At 46.5% G+C, this 20,207-nt stretch overlaps 1 protein-coding gene across 4 annotated transcripts in view; it reads right to left on the bottom strand.

The window, feature by feature from the left end:
* The window catches only part of LOC138488180 (zinc finger protein ZFP2-like), a 289,886-nt gene that overhangs the window by 238,643 nt on the left and 31,036 nt on the right, over positions 1 to 20,207 (bottom strand). For all 4 annotated transcript variants that reach the window (XM_069614980.1, XM_069614978.1, XM_069614979.1 and 1 more), the window contains one exon: positions 16,519 to 16,599. In XM_069614980.1, the coding sequence (XP_069471081.1) occupies positions 16,519 to 16,599 (81 nt within the window). The remainder of the gene's footprint in view (positions 1 to 16,518; positions 16,600 to 20,207) is intronic.

The following is a 20,207-nucleotide window of genomic DNA, read 5'->3' as shown; positions in this document are numbered from 1 at the left end:
TACCACTTTGTGTCTGCCTCATTTCTGACCTCACAATACGCACATGAAATATTTTTGAATACAGTAAATCAAAATGGGAGTTGTTTTAATAATCATAGGTTGGTTATCCTGAAAACCTAGTATGGCAGGTGAAATTGATGAGTGGACTTGCAAACCTCTGATTTTAAGTGTCTCACAAGTGTAAAGCACAGCATATACCGTCCATTAACAAAAGGACATAGCGAGAAAAACAAGCAGAGTGCTCCTTCTCAGTGTACTAACTCCATGATACGAGGTCACCAGCATTGCGATTGGATGAAAGCACAGAGAACAGGGGCAGTTGTAGAATTTTGTAAAAGAGCTCTCTAGGGTGTGAAATGTACCACTAGGGCCTACCCTCTTTCACTTCCTCTCGGCTCTGCCCATCCTTACTAGAATGGTCCTTTTCAGCCCCATTGAAGGCAAATGGTGTGAGATTTAGATGAAGGCAGTGTTGCGGGGCATCAGAAGGCTTGCACGTGTGAATTATATGCAAGGGGTAGCATTCAAATTGCCAATTTGTACTGGCCTGCTTTCTCTGCTGGAACAGGAAGAATCACATTCCAGCAGGTGAAGCTAGGTGCTTCAGTGTAACAGTCACGAAGCACAGGATTCTGTACTGTCATTGCACCATGCAAGGCACACTGTATTTTTATACTATAATGTTTACCAGCATACTGGAATGAGCCATAAATCGCATAACAACCAGAATATTCACAATTGAGTGATAGCAATATTCATCAAAGTATACAAAATGGGTCAGATTCTAAATTCCCTGCCTGCCGCTCAAAGACCTCAACAGGGATGGGTACCACTGTGGCAACCACACCGGAGCCAAGACCAGGGTCATCAGCAGAGGAAACCACGATTGAGCCAATAGGGAACCACTAGGATCGGTTCCACCTTGAGGTCCTCAAGCCTGCACTACAGCCCAGAAATCAAAGGGATGGGAGGAAACATAAAGGGGCCAATGCAAAGACATTGCCTCCACTCCGAGGCCCCTTTGTTCAGAAACCTGGAGAAAAACAATGGGAGCTGTGCATTCTTTGGAGAAGCAAATAGGCCCAGGCTTGGCAACCCACAATTGGCTCCTACCTTCTAGAACTGACTGTTGCAATGACATCTCCTTGGAGGGGGGGGTTGGGGAGGACACCCAGCTGAGCTCATCCGCAGTGACATTGTCCATTCCCTGATATGCACCGATCCAAGGGATTCCAAGTAAATCTCTGTCCACTGTGAGGAACCTGAGGGAGTCCTCACCTTTTTACCCCTGCATCTTCCTCTCGTATGGCCAGGGAAAGGCCATTGCTCTTGGATCCTGACCCTGGGGGTGGATATGCAAAGGAGGATCACCTGGGTGGAAGGAACTTGGGGAGTGGGCGTCATTAAGGGAGACATGGTGTCCCCAATTTCCTTTTTATAATGAATCCTCTATCCCTCAAGCCTTTGTAGGCTGTTGTCAGTCCTTTCCCTGTTCTTCCCTCCAAACTTTCCCCAAGAAACACCAGCTCAACACTGGGACGAGGAAGAGACAAACTAGGAAGACACATCCTCATTTTGTTGAGACAAACACATATCAGCCTTGTTTTGTTAAAACAGACACATATCAGTCTCAGCTGTGTACTGGGACGAGGACAGCACGAGTAAGGCAGAACTACCATTCGAATGGTGAGCAGTCTAATCTTTCCTGGACTCATCATGGTGGCAGGGACTTTAAAAGCCGACCTTTTGGAAATGGAGTCAGAGGCAGCAGCTGGGAAAGCATCTCCGGGTCAGCTGTGTGGCAAGCGGAGCGCTCGAGACCCATTCACAGATGCAGACCACGAGAGGGAGACCGCTGTGACCGAGTGCATCGCTCGCAAGAATCCTCAACTAAAGGTGGAGCATCGCTGGGGAGCAACACCACGAGGAGGCGCTGGGAGAGGAAGCGAAGTGTAGCAAGGCGAGAACCAATGGTGGCAGAGACCTTGCATGCAACGCTGTAAGCTCCGACCGGTGAGTGTGGGAAAAATTTGGCTGGCAGGCGTATATGCGATGAACATTGTTTTGAATATTGAACTAAATGAAAACCATTATAAGTACTTTGGAATACCGAACCGAGCAGTTGCAAGTACTTTTGAATCCCGAACGAACTCAAAGTCATTAAAAGTACTTTTGATGCCGAACAGAGTAAAAGCACATTTTGAGCACTCATCAGTGGAGTGAAAGAAAGGTGGTGAATTAGCTGATACCATGAACTGTATTATCTGACACACAAGTATTGGCAAAGTCAAAAGAATATCAAGAAGGGTATGGTATAAGCAAACAAGTATTGGCCAAATCCAAAAAGAGTTAAAGCAACTGCATGTTGACGAAACCTGCAAGAGCCAAAAGAACACAGGAAAGTGTAACAAGTTCATGGTGTCCAACCAAGCCATGGTACAGTGTCAGGAGAGTGTGACACAGGTGAATAAACCAAGCATCACTGTCAACTTGAAGCAGTGGCATATTGTTGATGGGAAGCAGCCAAGAAGGGGTATCGGTTGCATTACCTGTAATGGGTACACTTGTGGTCCAACAACTGCGCTTAGACAGAATGCCCCTGTATGGAAAAGCCACTGAAAGTATCCATAAAGAAGTTTGTGTTTTGCAACAACCTCTTATGCGATTTTGAAGTAAGGAAAAAGAATTGCATATGTGAACTAGTGAAAAGTACCAATATCAAAAGAGCTGGGAAGTTTCCCAAGGAATTGTGTTGTTTTTGAAAAACTGGAAGATTTTAACTCTTGGGGAAGGGAACCCTGATACCTTGTGAACTATTTTGAACTTGGGGAAGGGGAAGCTGATTACAATACAAGAGCTGGAAGAAGCTTTGAACTTTATTTTGAACACTATTTATTTTGATGCGGACATCCCTGCGCAAGTATAGATTTTGGACACAGACAGACATTTGATGTGGACTTCCTGACACAGAGTATTTTTGGCTTTCTTTAGGTAGGGAAATTCCACCTTAGCATAGGGAAAGTTAGGTCTTACTCCAGCCTGCCTTCTAAGTTAAAAAAAATATTTGTGAACCAAACTTGACCCCTCGCCAAGCCCTCTGGAGCTGGAGTTGGAGCTGGTTGATTCACGTATGAAAGAGCTGATTTACTGTTCATCTATACCAACACAGACTACCCCTGACTTTGTTGGAAAAAACAGCCAGGGCTCTGGCAATCGCCTTCAACTCCTTCCAGCTGGATGAATGGGATTTCTCTCCCCGAATCCACAGCTCCTGGTGAGCAAGATTCCCCAGGGTCGCTCCCCACCCCCTTTCCACTTGCATCTGTGAGTAGCATGATAGGTATGAACCACACTAGAGAAAACCCTCTCTGTAGCGTGTCCACCTCCAACCACCATAGGAAACTGTCCTTTAGGGTCTGGGACAGCAGCAGTGGATCAAGCTCCTGCAAAGACAGCGACCATTGACGATGGAGATGCGCCACCACAGGCCTCAAAAGAGCAATGCTCACTGGCACGACTTCCACCCTGCACAACTACAGCAGCAACCCCTAAAGAAGAGTTGCATTATCCAACAGGAGCAGGCCCAAAAACCCAGGTACAGTTGAAACTGTGTCCCAATAAAAATCAAATCCTGAGAGGGCTCCACATTGGATTTCACTTGATTGATCAAGAAGCCCAAACCAAACAGATGGGACCATGTGGTCTACAACGCTTCCTAAAAGAAGGACCTTGAGTAACCCTTCACCCATCAGTCCGCCTGGTAGGTAAATTCCTGAAGCCCCTCCAGATGTAGTGAGGCCTCCCCACTGGAGCCAGGACTGTGGTAAACACCCTCCGGGCTGATCATAGGCCAAACGGGAGATACCTGAATTCAGGATGATGCTTCCCTACTACAAACCACAAGTACTGCTGATGGGCCTTTCAGATTGGTATGTGTAAGTAGGCATGCTGTGGATCTATGGATACCAAGAGCTCTCTCATCTCACCAGAGAAATAATATTTGGAAGAGTCTTCAACTTGAAGGGGAGCTTGGCCACAAACCTGTTGAGCCGCTTAAATACATTATCAAGCAGAATTTGACTGAACTCTTTGGAACCAGATAAATCAGGGACTAGAATCCTTCCCGCCTGCAAGACCTGGGCACACTCTGTATGGCCCTCAACTCCTGGAACCCATCTCCTGCAATGCCAAAGGCAGGTGCCTGCCACGGCCATGTGCACCAGTCTCATCACACAGTTGGCAAGGAAATCTGACCACCACACCTTCCACACATTGCCAAAATACTGCAGCCGACCCCCAACAGGGCACTGCTGACCATCAAGACTTCTGCCTTTGTCGCTGAGGACGGTACCTGGAGACCTGGTGCTGCAACTTATTCTTCCTTAGCCGCCACTGCTGAGACTGGAAAGAAGCCCCCTGGTCTGCCAGACTTGCGGAATTCAGGGCAATAAGAATGTGACTAATTGGCCTTTTGTCTGACTTTATCAACTTGCTGGTCCGCTTTAAAAGCCTTGTGCACTTGTTCCCCCGGCTGGTCACAAAACCACATGACCCCTCAAAAGGCAGTTTTAAACTCATCAACTTCAGGGGATCCCTCAAAGTGCCAGTTACGTAAAATGTAGAAGTCTCCTGCCAGTAGCCACAGCACTATGGCAATATCAGCCTCCCGTTTCCCATCAAAAACGAGGTCTGACAATATCTTCACGCATGTCTTCAAAATTGGCATACAATCAGTCCCCACGATAATTGCAGAATCCAGTCTCTGGATTCCCTCCTCCCCCAAAACTGTCTGAGTAGCATGGGAAGCATAAGTAATAGTCCTTAAAGCAAGATTTTCCCTGCATAATACTTTTTATCAAGATGATCCCGCACAGCAGCCTCCTCCCCAGTAATAGAGGAAAACCCCACCAAGCTAGCCAAAAGGGGCTCAATCTTCACAACCTCCAGCAAAGAGACTTCCTCCCTTTTCAAAGCTACAGCTAGAACAAACACTGGGACATGGAAATCTGTTCCGGGTCCTGGTATTTCATCAAAATACCGTCCCTGGCATCTGGAATCAGTGCCAAGCCCACCTTGGGCCAGTTCTTAAATTACTCGTTCCTAGGGTCACCCCCTGACCCAGGAACCTCATGAGAGGGGAACCCCAAGCAATCTTCAATCTGTACCAGCACGTTCTCCAAAGCATCTGTGGACATATATTTACCTCTGGGATCACCATCTTCCTCAGAGTCCTCCACATAACTGGACAACCAGGAACCTTCAAAGTTTTGAGGACTATCTTTGCACCCACTGATCATAGGCACAGAGCTTCTTTCCGTGCCTCTTTCTTCCACCTCTGGACCATGGTGGGCTATAGAGGAATCGGAATCTGCCTCAGGCACAACCTCAACATGCTTGGGCTTCCAAGTATGCTTTCTTACAGTCAGAGACATCACTCCAAGAAGAAACAAAAAACAAAATGCAGAGCTGCAGCTGGACACACCAAAAACTCTCAGCCCAGCTTCCACACCTGACAGTAGTTTCAGGTAAGGCAAAGGGCTGCCTGCAACTTACACTCCTTGTGCAGCTAGCGACCTGGCCCTCACAGACCAGGTGCCTTGAATTGAGTAATAGCCCACAAATGTCCGGCCTACTGCCGCAAGCCCACACATAGCAGAGCTGGGGCCTCGAAGAGCCTCTTTTCAGCCTGGTATGTTATGCTTTCCAAATTTGTATAGCACACGTTCACCTAATGTCAACTTGGTGCTGGGATGCACACCATCAGACTGGGGTAGAGAAATAGCCTAAAGTAGGAGTGTCTTCAGTAACCGCCTGAATTCAAGGTGGTTCTGGATACATCTAAGAGCAGGGGGCAGGGCATTCCAATTTGCCAGCGGCAATAGAGAACACACGGCTCCCAACCCTAGAACAGCAAAATCTGGGAACCGTGCCCAGGCAGACATTGCCTGAGGAAAGAGTCTGCCTAGGGAGATGAGGAATGAACATATCTTGAAGGTATTCTGGCAATAGGAAGCCCGATGGAACAGACAGCAGGATTTAAACTCTATCCTCTTGGAGTATTATGTGAACCATAGGGAGTATTAGTGGCCACACAGGGAACCAGATTTTGCAAAAGCTGCAAGCAGCAAATGAGGCCAACAGATTGAGCTAATAACCTGGCATTGCAGTAATCAATATGACTCAAGACTTGCAATATGGCTCAAGCCTGCACCTTGCAAACACTGAGTCCTATATAGGGGATAGGAATAATGCACCCTTCTATCACCTTCCCTTGCCCATTTGCAGGTGAAGGTATACACAGTGACAGTCACCATTGCCCCCTAAAGCCCAGCAGTGAGAGGATCAAAGTCCCTGTCCAGAAGACAGGAACAATTAGCTGACGGGAAACAATAAAGGAAGGTGTTATAACTCCTGAGAGGGGTGAAACAAGAAAAGGTTGGGAAAAGGTTCCTGTCGGTGGAGGTAGGACCTCAAAAGTAAGTAGCAGCATACAACAGTCCAGAAGAAAACCCCTTACCACCAGCTGATTATAAATTAAACAGTACTGACCACTACTGAGGAATAGATTAGGGAAACCAGAATGAATGTTTCCCTTAAATACTCTCATCATTAACAAGAGAATGCAAAACTAGATTTCTAAAGCTCCTTTACCAGCTATCCGTTCTTACTAATTTCCATATAGTCCTAAATTTGGGGCCCTTAGGAAGCTATTGAACATGTGGTTATTTACCAAATTTCGAGTTACATGCCAACCACCTTTGGAACAGATCTTGGCTCTGATAAACACGATAATCTATAGTTGTGGGAGCTTATGGCAACTTTGAAAATACCACCCCAATATTTTTTTGGTTTATGGTCTTTGCATCGAATTTTTTCCATCGAGGGACCTTTCCAATTTGCATTGAAAAAATGTGCATCAAATGCATTTTTTTTTTATTTCTTTTTTTATGGGGAGGATCCCCCTCAACCCTGCGTTTTTTACCCTTTAAAAAAATGAACCCTTTACCCTTAAAAAAAGGCATTCGATGCATATATTTTCGATGCAAATGCATTCGATGGAAAAACATTCGATGCAAAGTCCAGATACCTATATTTTGCATTATTAAAATGAAGGTGACTTGCATAGGTCAAAGTATGCAGGATTATGCTGTCTGTGTGACAGTGCTTAAGTCAAAGTTTGTGTCTGTTTGATATCACCAATTTTCGGTTTGTGGTCCCATGTGCTCACAACCTCAGGCAGAGAAAAGGTTTCTGTTCCCCGTTCAGGAGATCCCAAAGTGCTTTTAGAGGCATAACTTTGAATAAGATTGAAATGACTGAAAGGTTTTGCTAAAGACAAAAAATAATGACTGTCAAATTGAATACAAATAGAAATCCAAATCGGATGCCATCATGAGAGTAGTGTCTCATGTTCTATATCTTTGTGTCTACTTCGATGTGTGTATGTGTGTCTTGATGGGGAATAATGTAATAAAACATTTCTTTCGAAGCAGGAACATACATTTTGCCTTTCACGCCCGCTCCCTTAAGGCTTTAGAGGCGTCACCCTTGTAACGAGAAACAATACGTCACCATGCTACAGTTATAACCTTTTCATAATTTTCCAACCTGCTCCAAGACTATTTCACGTTTTTAGGATAGGAAAAGAAATGAGAAGTAGGATACCTTTCCTTTTTATGGGAGTCCCCTTACATTATAGTGGTTAATGGATATTCTAATGTTCCTGCTTGGGATCTGTGAGAAGAAAGAGCTTATGAACAGCCTTCATTTTCCTAACAGTCAAACAATTCTAAAGTGACTAACATGTTTTGGGGGGGGGGGGGCTATCTAGCCATGGTGTAGGACATGCCTTGCTGAGCAGCTCCTGTGGATCCGACATTGATCCGGGAAATTACGCTTAAAAAATGACCAATCTGCTTCAGGAATGGAAGAACGGGCGTGTGAACGGGTGCCCTGCTACAACTATAAAAACCAAGTGAATTGTGTGCAGCAATAGAAGGGAAATGGACTTTTAAGAATTCGACAGCACGGAAACAAAGTAAACAAAATGGCAGACAACAAAGGAAGCGCAGCCGCGGCAGTGGGTGCAGCCGAATAGACCCGAGAGGCAGAGAGGGGAATACTGGCCTTTGGAGGTCGTGCAGAGCCTTGTTGGTCGCACGTCTCAGCCCTGAAATGGTGAGCAGCGGTTGCTAGCGAGGACGCTGAGCCATTGTTTGGAACTTGGAGCGGCGAGTGAACCTAGGTCGCGAGTGCGGCGGCTGCGTGTGTGGAAAATTGGGGTCCGGCATTTGGTGTCCGCGCAGCCCCCGGCCATACGCGACTGTCATACACGCGGCTCCCTGCCGCCCGCATGTGTGTGCTCCGGAGATAACAGGGCTCTGCACACATAACACATTTTATGGGACAAGGTGCGGCAGAGCGACCCGTATAGAGAACAGTTGCCGTATGCAGTGATAATAAATAACAGTGGATCCCCGAAACGCGCATCGAGCGCTCCATGAAGTCGCAGAGGCACCCACACGTGCAGAACCACCACACAGAGTCTTGCTACTTTGTGTAACTAATGGAAAGCAGACCGCGCTGTGCAAGGGAATCAGCGGTGTGCAGATGATTAAATAAGACAACAACTGGATCGCCGCTCTGCCATCACATCTGTAGGTACACAACAGCATTGTCATTATAATAACATGCTCCTTTCTCCGCACAACTAATTTAGAATATTGGATTGGGTGCGGCAGTGAGGTCTTCACACCAAATAGTAGCTGTGTGCAGGAACTATTTAACGACGGTGAAGCCCCGAGTGTGTACTGAAAGTCCTTCGTGCCCGCAGCTGTAACCACTCGCAGAGTGCCGCCAAACAGAACCACTGCCACTTTGAATAATCGATTTAAAGCAAGCCGCGCTGTGCAAGGAATCAATGGGACTGGCATGAACAGTCTCTGCTAAGAGCGGCGGGCGGATGACTAAGTGGGACGAAAGTCAGATGCTGCTCTACATAACAAAGTGCCATACTGGTGCATGAACAACATTGGGCTTAGCAGGGTGGAGGGCTTTTTTGTCCTGGTTGGGAGACACTGGTTCAGAGATCGGAGCTGAAGTGGCCATCCCTAAGAGTAGATGGGATTGATACAACGAAATGGGACAGGCAGCTATGCAAATGGAAGCATAGGAAGGCATTAGCATCACTTTACCTAAAAGGAACAAGATGTCATGATGCCCGCTCCCGGGGAGCCGGTTCAAGCCCTGCGTCCCCGAAAGCGGACATCCAGTCCCCAAGGAAGGACCCAGCAACCCCATATAGGGGCCCTTTGGACAGTGTCCTGGCGCCTATGGCGCCAGGCTCATAAAAGACATCAGTCCCGGCGCCATAGGCGCCAGGCTAATTATGGGAGTGCTTGGGTGCACTTACCTGATGCAGACCATGCTGCAGGATCCCGGCCTCCTTGAGGCCTGAAAGGAACTACTTTACCTGTGGGACTAATTTACCATACGGGCGTGGTCGGGGAAGGATACATACCTGATTGGAGGAAGGATACATACCTGGAACTTCTTCCAAGGCTATTTAAACCCCACCCGAACAGCCACATGTGCTTCGCGTTGTTCTGCTTCTAGCAGCTGGAAGCTCACTGTGTCTGCTCCTGCATCCTGACTTCTGCCACGCCTGCCAGCATCCTGGATCACCTGCAAAGGAAGAGAAGAAGAGAACAGAAGAAGGAAAAGTCCTTACCTGCTAAATCCGCATCCCGGAGACATCTCGCCGACAATCCTGAAAAGGAAAACTTTTATTTAAAAGTTCATCGCTTCGATCGCTGCAGCGTCGCATTCCCCTCACCTTTACAGGGCGCCTCCATGTTCAGGAGCGATCATCCGGATTCGCAGTCACGCCCCAGCGCCTAGGGAGAAAAAGACCAGAACAAAAGATGAGAGGGAGAAGGGAATAAGGAAAGCTAAATCTCCACGTTAAGACTTACCTGTTGATTCATTCCCTCGTCATTTCACGTCCGCGCCGCATCCTGGCATTTCCGGACCCCGGCCCCTAAGGGGAAAAAGAGACATCAGCGTTAATGAGCGAATGAAAAGACATTACCAAAAAACGCTTATTAAAGACTTACCTGATTTCTACAAGGATTTCACCTCTCATCTCGGGTCGGTGCCTGTCCCCCGGCATTCCGTACCTCAGCCCCTATGGGGAAAAAGACACTAGCATTAGTACATTAATGCATGGACACAAGGGGAACCTCTTATCAAAAAACTTACCTGGAAGCCAAGCAAGTTTGGTTCTCACCAATCCGAAAATCCAGTGAAGTAACTGGATACCAACGCGCCCCTGCATCAGAAGCAGGATGGAGAGCTCGTCCTTCCAGACCCTAAGGTGAGACGCTACGAGGAATCACAGAAGGGTTTCGAGGAGGGTGAGAGGGGAAAGTGGGAGGCCGATTGCATTACCCCGCAGACAGTTAATCCCCTATTTTCGCCTACAGAAGGATACTTCTGCGAGCCACACAAGCCAGATTTGGGGGCCCGGTCCAGTCCGTCTTCCGAACCCTGCGCATCACCTTAGAAGCGGTCACAGAAGCGCGAACTAGGCCAGCGCCTCTGTGGGAGTCAGGTGAGCGTAACACAAGAACCCAATTTATCCTGGACTGTCGCTGGATGTCGGCATATCAAGCAGGAAGGCGCCAAGCAGGCTGAATGCTGATGTTGCAGACAGGTGCCCATTAGGATGAATACACAGCACTAAGTGCCATATAGTCCTGCGGCATAGTAGCAGTGGAGTGGAGGGCGCATCCACAGATCCTCGAGAACAGGCGAACAGAGTATCGATCAGGATAGGCAGAAAAGGTACGTGGGAGGACACAGCCCACTCGAGACGTAACTCGGCACGCCGCAATATACCACAGTTCTTGTGGACGACGCTCCTGGGCCTGACTGCCTTGGGGGAGTCACAGTAACACCAGGAAATACAACCAGCTCGATACAGGGGAGCTGGAACTGGATACACATGCAGGATTGCATGATGTTGGTTAAAGGAGCGAGGGCCAAGAGCAAGCAGCCCACAATGGAGACCTTCGCCAAGACACAGCGGACTCCTACTGCCTCGGCTCAGAGCGCAGCGGCGGTCTACGTGGATAGTACTCCAGAAGGAGATAACCACCAAGTTCTAGCAGCTATAACAGAGCTGAGGGCCACATGGGGGACAGCGATGGAGGATCTACGGATGGCCCTGGAGAATAAAATAGATGCAGTTGGAATTGAAGTCACTCTGCTGCGACAAGACGTCAGACCGCTGGCAGAAAGGACAAGTGGCCTGGAGAGTGCGGTAAAGACCAATAAGGATGTCAGCACAAGCAATGAGAAGGAGGTCCACATACTAAAGCAGCAGGTGGCTAATCTCGAGAACCGAGTAGAAGAAGCAGAAGGCAGGGCAAGACGAAACAAGATCCGGGTGGTCGGCCTGCCGGAGGGAGAAGAAGGCATGGGCCCCACGGATTATGTGGAGAGTATGATCCTCCAAGAAAGAGGAGCAGACAAGCTTTCGCAGGGGTTTACGGTTGAACGTGCATGAGGAAACCACGGCCTGGGGCTCCACCTCAAGCGATAATTGCGAAGATCCTGAATTACAAAGACAGAGAAAAGATCCTGGAGTATTTTCGCAAAAGAGGAACAACAGAAAGGGCATCTAACAACATCACGGCGTACCCTGACTACACTATGTTGGTGCAAAGACAGCGGTACAGCTATGTTGCGGTCAAGAAATACATGTTGCTATACCCTGCAAAGCTAAAAGTCTTGCATAAAAGCAAAGCGTTCTTCTTTGATACCCCAGAGGAAGCGGCGGCATGGCTGGATTTACAGGGCCGTCCGGAGCAGGATGAATAGCAGGATTGTCAGGGGCATGATAAGTGAGGAGGATGTATTGTGAATATTAAGGGGATAAACGGGAGGGGAGTCCCAGTAACTGCATTATGGAACTTTTGGACTCACTGACCCTGTTGGACTGGAATATAGTGATTAAAATGCACCAGTAAACTGGGTAGCACTGGGCGTAGTGAATTTGAAGTAAGCAGGGGCAGCAGGATTAAGGCAACCTACCCCCAGGAATTAGTAGTAAGGCGGCCATTAGGGCGACTTCAACCTGCTGAGCTGCGAGTGTAGGCTATTGCCAGAAAGGGCTAGATGCGGGGGTGCCTGAGATCCAGGGATGGAGCTGGGCAACAGTTGGGGAAGGTGTTGTTGGCACAGGGAAGGGAGGTGACAGGGAAGGTTCGGGTGGGGGGTTTGTTGTGTTTTTAGTTAAGGGGAGTTTAAGTTGGGGAACAAGCCTATATAGACGAGTTAAGCAATTGGATTTGGACTATACAGGGGAAAGGAGGAGTGGGATTCTATCATGCCATGGGGGGACCTTAAAGTAGTTACCTGGAACGTCAGGGGGGCTCAATAGCTACTTGAAGAGGAATAAGGTCATGCTCTACCTACGTAGGCAGAAGATAGATATAGCCTTACTGCAAGAGACGCATTTGACACGAGACAAGATGGAGATGATTAGGAAGAAATGGAAGGGGACTGTGGTGGGTTCGTCATATTCTGCGTATGCTAGGGGAGTGATTATCTGGGTGGCGCCACATGTCCCATTCCAACTGCTACAGACACTGGTTGAGACGGACGGGAGGATTGTTATAATGAGGGGATTGGTGGAAAATAGGGAGATAAGCGTTGTAAACACATATGCCCCGAACCAAAATACAGCAGCATATTTTGGAACACTGTGTAACAACCTCAGCATGTGTGTGGGGAGTGCGGTGATCTGGGGGGGGGGGACTTTAACTGCGTATTAAACCCTAAGGTAGATAGATCAGATGGGTAAATGGATAGACCTGCCCCAGCTGCTAAAGCGCTGCAGACACTGCTGAATGACTTTGGGTTCAGAGATGCATGGAGGGTGCGACACCCCCAAGAGAGGCAATATTTGCACTATTCTGCCCCACAGCAATTGCATACAAGGCTAGACTATGTCTTTGCCACACCAGAGATAATGACAGAGATCACACACGTTAAATACAAAGCGAGAGTCCTTTCGGACCACTCGCCCTTGATACTCGGGTGGCAATATCGTCCCCCGAGGGCGAGGATACCGACATGGCTCCTCAGAGCAGAGGCGGTGAGAGACCCCCTCTTTAGGGAGGATATTGTTAACTATTTTGAGACAAATACTGGCATTGTGGATTCGGCGGGCACATTGTGGGAGGCCTTCAAGGTTGTGATGAGGGGGTAGCAATAGCAAAATCTAAAGGACTGCAAGGAGGGATCCTGGCTGACCTGCGGGAATCGGAGGGTGAACTGGAAAGGGCACTCGAGGGAGGTAATAATACTAAAGAACACACTGAACTGATACTCAGGCTGCAGCAGAAATGTGCTGGGCACTGGGAGAGACTGTGTAACCTCAACTATAAAAAATATATAGAGGGACAGCATGCGGGAGGGGATAAACCAGGGAGGATTTTGGCATGGCTTTATAAGAGTGAAACCCCTAGACCCACGATTAGAACAATAACAAGAGAAGACGGAAGGGTGGCTGATACCCAAGAGGAAGTCAACCAGGAGTTTGCATGCTATTACGGGCGGCCATATGGAGATGTTGGAGAGGATGATCGTGCGATGATAGTAGAAACATTGGAGGACATAGGATTGCCGCAGATTAGTGCTGAGGAAAGAGAGGAGCTGGATGGACCGATCACTTTAGAGGAGCTAGAGGAGGTGGTGAGACAGTTGCCCACTACTAAGACCCCGGGGGCTGATGGACTCCCAAGTGAATTCTATAAAACATTCAAAGGAGAGGTGCGTCCCCCGCTGTTGGATATGTTGAATGAGGCATATGAGTCACTTAGAGAAGCGATTATAGTACCGCTACCCAAACCTAATAAGTCCGGGCATAACTGCAGTTCATACAGACCCCTATCAATGTTAAATCAAGACAGTAAAATGCTGACGCCCATGTTGGCAAATAGATTGAGGAGAGTCATTGGTAAATTAATACATCCGGACCAGGCAGGCTATGTCCCTAATAGAAAGATATCCAACAATCTTAGAAGACTCCATAGAGTCATTGAATATGGAAACGAGAATGAAGGTGAACTGGCAATTGTGTCACTGGATGCAATAAAGGCCTTTGATTTGGTCAAATGGCCATGGTTGTTGGCGGCCCTGGCTGGCTATGGGATGGGTCCTGGATATTTACAGTGAGCTAAAATGTTATACAGTGAACCGCTGGCCAGAGTTAAAACTGGAGCAGTGATATCAGAAAGATGGCAACTCCGTAGGGGCACCAGACAAGGCTGCCCATGGTCCCTTATGCTCTATATATTGGCTCTGGAACCCCTGGCGATCTACTTAAGGCACAAATATGATACGATAGGCATCGCTGTGGGGGGAGAATGACATCTGATATCCTTATATGCAGATAATGTGCTGTTGTATCTGCGACATCCGGAGGAAAACCTTCAATACATTCTGGAGGTAATGGAAAGATATGCGGGGATGTCTGACATAGCGGCGAACCCTCAGAAGTCCAGCATGTTCCCATTAGGCGGATATAAAGGGATCCCCTTGAAACAACTTCCAGTGTTACATATACCATGGGTGGTTAGCACGTTTCGCTATCTAGGGATATATATATACCACACGGTGGAAGAGGAGCATAGGTGCAAAACAGAGGTGGCCATTAAGAAAATCAAAAATTGCATGAGGTTCTGGGTAAAGCTGCCTTTAGCAATGATGGTGCGTGGAAGATAGTAGTCCTGCCTAGGCTCCTACACTACTTTGGGAACATCCCGCACTGGATACCAAAGAAGTTCTTCACTAGACTGGACAGTATGTGTGGGGACTTCCTGTGGCATGGAACACGGAACACAGTGGCCCTCTGGAAGCTTCAGAATTTCTATGAGAGAGGGGGTATTAAACTGCCTAATTATGAAGTCTATAATATAGCAGGCCAGCTGCAATATGTGGCCAAATGGCTCTGGGAGGAGAGTACCTCGGAATCCAGGTTGTTTGGCAAGATTATGCCCCGTTTTACTTAAGAGAGATTATGTGGCTGCCCAAAGCGGAAGTGGAAGGGCGTCCCACGATGATGGTACTTGGATGGAGGATATGGCATAGGGCCTGCCAGATAATGGAGAACCCATCCCCGTGTTCCCCTCAAGTACCATTGGTTGCACTAGCGGGTGGAGAAAAACAACTACGGATGATAATTAGAAACCATTGGGAACCGGTTGGAAAAGCGACCATGGGAGATATTTGGCAAGAGGGGACCATATTAGATTTTGAGGTGTTGGGGGAGGAAACCGGGCTACATACATGCCAGTATATCACGTACCATAGACTGGTGCGGAGAATCAAGAACACGTGGCCTGAACTAGTACTGGAGGAGGAACCAGATGCTACTATAGTCATGATATATGACATAGCAGAGGGGGGACACGAGATATCTAGAATATACAAGATGGTGAGGTCTAAATTGGGGAAGGAAATAGTACAATTGAGACAAGACTGGGAAGGGGAAGTGGGAGGCCTGATGGATGATGGGATGTGGGAAAGAGCCCAAGGGTATCATAGGAAGGTGTCTAGGAATGCTAGGCTAAAGCAGATACAGCTGTATATCACGCACAGAGCATATATGACACCCCAGAGGATATCTAGGTTTAAAAATGCAGGACGGCAAGCATGCTCTAAATGTGATGAAGAGAATGTGGGCATGGTGCATATGTTTTGGTCATGCCCGGTTATTGAGTGCTTCTGGAGCGAAGTGGCACACAAGCTAGCAGAAAGAGATATTAAGATCGCGGTGGATACAGTGTGGGCCTGCTTGTTAGGGGGGGTTCCCTAGGCCACGGAAACTTAAGCATGTGAGCAAGCTACAGGACCTGGCATATGTACTTGCAAAGAGAAGAATTGCTATGGGATGGAAGACATGCCACAAACCACGAGTGGAGATATGGAGGAAGGATTTGCAGAAATGGGCAGAGGCAGAAACTATAGTATGGCAGGAAGCTAGCAATGTAGGGGGGGAGGAGGAGACTGAGACCCCGATGGCATGGAAATCATTAATAGCAGAGTTATTTGGGTCAATGCGAGACCCAACGGAACCCATGGAAAGGAACATCCTGTCGCAGGACGTGGGTACAGAGCATTAGAGGAAGTGGGCTCGTAACGGGGGGTGGGATATGGGAAGCAGTGAACAAAATCAGGTGATGTATAATTGAAATGTTATTGTATGTACTGCAAGTTTGGTTTGTATTGTTTGTTTAAATAACTAATTAAAAAAACATTCAAAAAAACATTAAAAAAAAACATGTTTTGAACTCTGTGAGATTAGCAAAGGTCAACATGTAAGAGTCAACATTACGGCATTTCAATAGTACGCATAGACAGTCGGCTTTTGGGTTCTGCAACCTATAACCTTTTCATTTTAAGTGGGTGACCATTCAACATAGACCCAATTCATACTGCCATTTATACCAGATTTCTCATGGTCCGCATGAAGGAGGTCTTCCATTTCTGTACGTCTTAGGGAAAAGACAGAGGTGGCAATCACAGGGCCTGTTTAAAAAAGAAAACATCAATTAGAAATGAATGTACATTATATTGCAATAATACTACATTGAATACTGAGAGTACCAAGGAAACAGTTTGAACAGTAAAATCTATCATCAGTGTATGTTGCCTTAAGCACTAAGTAAAACACTTAAGAAGGATGAAGGGTGTGGTCTGATTTCTTTGTGCTGTGCGCCAGTTCCCAAGTCAGGCCATGGGATGGTTACATGAAAACAGTTCTGCATAAAACTCACAAACCAGTTTTCTGAAGTTCTGCTCCCCCCCCGTTCCTGCATTCCTGCATTACATATGCCCTTTTAAGAGGCATAACCTGCCTGTGAATGGAATGGAATGGTCAGTTAATGGAAACATGGTGCCTGTTGGCTTAAATTGCTCAAAACAACGTTCTGTAAGAATCTGACCATTCTGTTCATTTGCATCCTCATATCAATGGAGCACCAAGCAATGAGGCCATTCTTTTAATTCTCTTCAGCAGAGAGCACTCCCGAGAACGTACAGCTTCGTTCCCCGCCAGCTGGCAAACGCGCCTCCCGATTCTGAGACGTGTTAGGCTGCACCGCCAACAGAGTGATCCTGACCTATCCAGGAATCATGCAAAGTAAATGACTGATGGATCAGAAGAAATAAAACTGGACTCTTCATCCATTCTTCATGCATTGAATCAAATACACTCGACTAGCAGCATCCGGATGTAGAGCACACTTACCACTGTATGAGTCCGCACCTCTCAGCAGGTCCAAGCCTGAGGAAGTCCTATGCTCAGCCCCTGGCCTCTTAGTGATTCGGAACCGAGAACCCGGGATTTATAGCACCGGCAGGGTCACCCCCATGGAGCCCTGATAAAGGCACATGCAATTTGATGCAATTTCGCCGAACAGTGACATGACCTGGGGACACTTGTTTTGTATGGTCCCCAATTGCACCAGATTCTGTATTTTCAGTCTCTGCCACATTGGCTAAAAAGATATCTTGTTTTCCCTATGACCCTTGAATATATACTGTTACAAATAGAAGGAATACGTAATACAAAGAAGTAATCCCCCATGAATTAGGACACTTTTTGGGAATTTGGACGGTTCATAGCCCCTCCTGTCCCATCTTTACTATTTGGATTTATTCACAAAAACACCATCTATTGATTAGAATATGTATATTGAAATTCATTTGTATACTAACCATTAAGTATTTTATGTTCACTTGTTGTATATACTGCACTCCTCTTTTTTGATGTTATTATGAATTTTTATTTGTTTATGTTTATGTAAATTGTTTCTTTCAGCATTGTCTTAAGCTATCCACATTATACATTTGTTTGTATTGGTAAATACATTATTGTTTTTGAATTCTTGTATTTTTTAACACAATGAATAGTTTGTACAAAAAAACATTTTGACCTCTGTGTGGATCTGTCATTTAGCAGACCAACACCTTCATTAAATCTGTGGACCAACCTCATTATCTCTATTGGTCCATTTAAATAATTGCCTTGAGTAGTGTTCACCAGCAAGGGTACCCCTTTTTGTTTTCTTTTAAGAGGCATAACCTGCCTGTGATTTAATGGAAACATGGTGCCCGTTGGCTTAAATTGCTCAAAACAACGTTCTGTAAGAATCTGACCATTCTGTTCATTTGCATCCTCCTATCAATGGAGCACCAAGCAATGAGGCCATTCTTTTAATTCTCTTCAGCAGAGACATGAGCTTTTCAAAGTCAATATTAATCGCATGGAAATGCTGAACTGCTACATTTTCATAAGGAATGTGGACATTCACTGTCCTATCACAAAGGAAAGTAGAGATCCATTGTTCATAAGTGCATCTTTGTGAGCCTGGTTAGTACTGGACGTGGTAAAAAAAGACAGGAGTTATTTCCTCTTCTGTCTTACTGCCCGAGGGGAGAAATTGGGGGAAAAAGCAGGCGAGAGAGAGAGAGAGAGAGAGAGAGAGAGAGAGAGAGAGAGAGCGCACAGGAGACCGCAAAAGAGATTCACAAAAAATATTCTTAGATTTCACGGTTGGTGATTATGAGGTTTCTATCGAGGTTTCAAGTTATATGTTGTTTTTGAAGATTTACAAGGATTTACCTCGTTGCATGTACACTACGAGGTAGAACATGGGTCCCAGGATCTCCTCAATATAATAGAATACGTGAATTGACTAAAACTGAGCATTATTTCTGAAAAATTTTTGGAAGATCTTGTCTGCATATTTGCTTAATTGGCTTATAGTTCTAATTCAGACAGTTCTGTTTTTTGACTGTAAGGTACAATTTTATATCCATGCCGAAAACATAGCAGGTGTGTCAAAGATAAGGTAAAATAGGGTGTAGTGTTCTTGGTATAAGGTATAAATAAGGGAAGATAAGGTATAGTGTTCTTGTATAGCACCCATGCTCACTGTATGTGGCTCAGTAATAAAAGGGGTAGGGGTGGTTTTAGTCGGCTAGTGGGAAAGGTCGGAGTGGAAAAACTATGGTGTTGATGAGTGGTAAGTCAGAAGCACCAGTTACCTGTGTGCTGGTTTGGCTCTCTGTGTATCAGCAGACGAGATCCACTGGGGCATGTTAGCGATCACAGTAGTCCCAGGGATCGGACGGTAGCCGTGAACGCATTGGAGTGGCCTTTGTAATGTCATCAATGAAATCTTGACCATGGTTCTGGTTACCAAACTAGAAGTCATAGTCTGTCCTCCAGATAAAATAAGATGACAATATTAATACTTACCACACATTGCATTGTGTGCTATTAATGCTCACTTGTGGTACTTCTAATTGTTAGCAGGATGCAGTGTACAGGACTTAGTTTGACATGTCTTACAAGTATGTCTAGAGTAGACAGATCATACATTGGTCTCCCTACAAGTGCTAATGAGAAAAAGCTATGCATGAGGAACGTCCTTTCGCAATCACAAACCAAAAAACCTGACGTACAACATGAAAAGCATGCATTCAGTCAATAAACCGATTGGCTCTATTTGATACCGAGGCTGTGAATGTTTTCCTGGATTTTCATATTGCGATCCCTCCTCAGTATTCACGCTTTTCTTTGCACAGATATACACAATGATGCATAATGGGACATATAAGTCAAAAAAGCCTTTTCTGCCCACAGTGCTGCAATCATAACAAAAGATACCTCAATCAGTTGGGGAATGCTATTTTTAAACATCAGAAAAGTAAGTTGCAGGAACTTAAAACACAAAAACAACCCTCTATCATGATACAGTCTCACTGCCTACTTAGTTAGGGCTTTACAAGCGTTCCCAAACCCTTTATCGCTCAGTTTTTTTTCCAGGTTTGTGGGTTTCCTTCACCCTCCTCCTTTGCAAGTGCAGATTGCTGGCTTACTGGGGGTTCGGTTTGTTAGTCCACCTTCACGCGGAATCACCCAGACACGTTGCATAGTCTCTTTAACAAGCTTGTGTTATGGCAACAGCTTCTCTGCAGGGAAAGATGGACATAGGACTCTTGCCTTACTCGCTCTTCCTCCACCAAGTGTCTGCATGGGGGCTTGGTTACCATCCCTCCTGTATCGTGAGCTTTCACCCTTCTCCAGTGCCTTCTACACCACCTCGGATCTCCCTTCTCCCCTACAT

The sequence above is a fragment of the Ambystoma mexicanum genome, chromosome 9, assembly GCF_040938575.1.
Source record: "Ambystoma mexicanum isolate Mex_15411 chromosome 9, UKY_AmexF1_1, whole genome shotgun sequence".
In the NCBI taxonomy this organism is placed as follows: domain Eukaryota; kingdom Metazoa; phylum Chordata; class Amphibia; order Caudata; family Ambystomatidae; genus Ambystoma; species Ambystoma mexicanum.
Note: the sequence above shows the minus strand (reverse complement) of the source record. Positions and strands in the feature narration are given on the sequence as shown.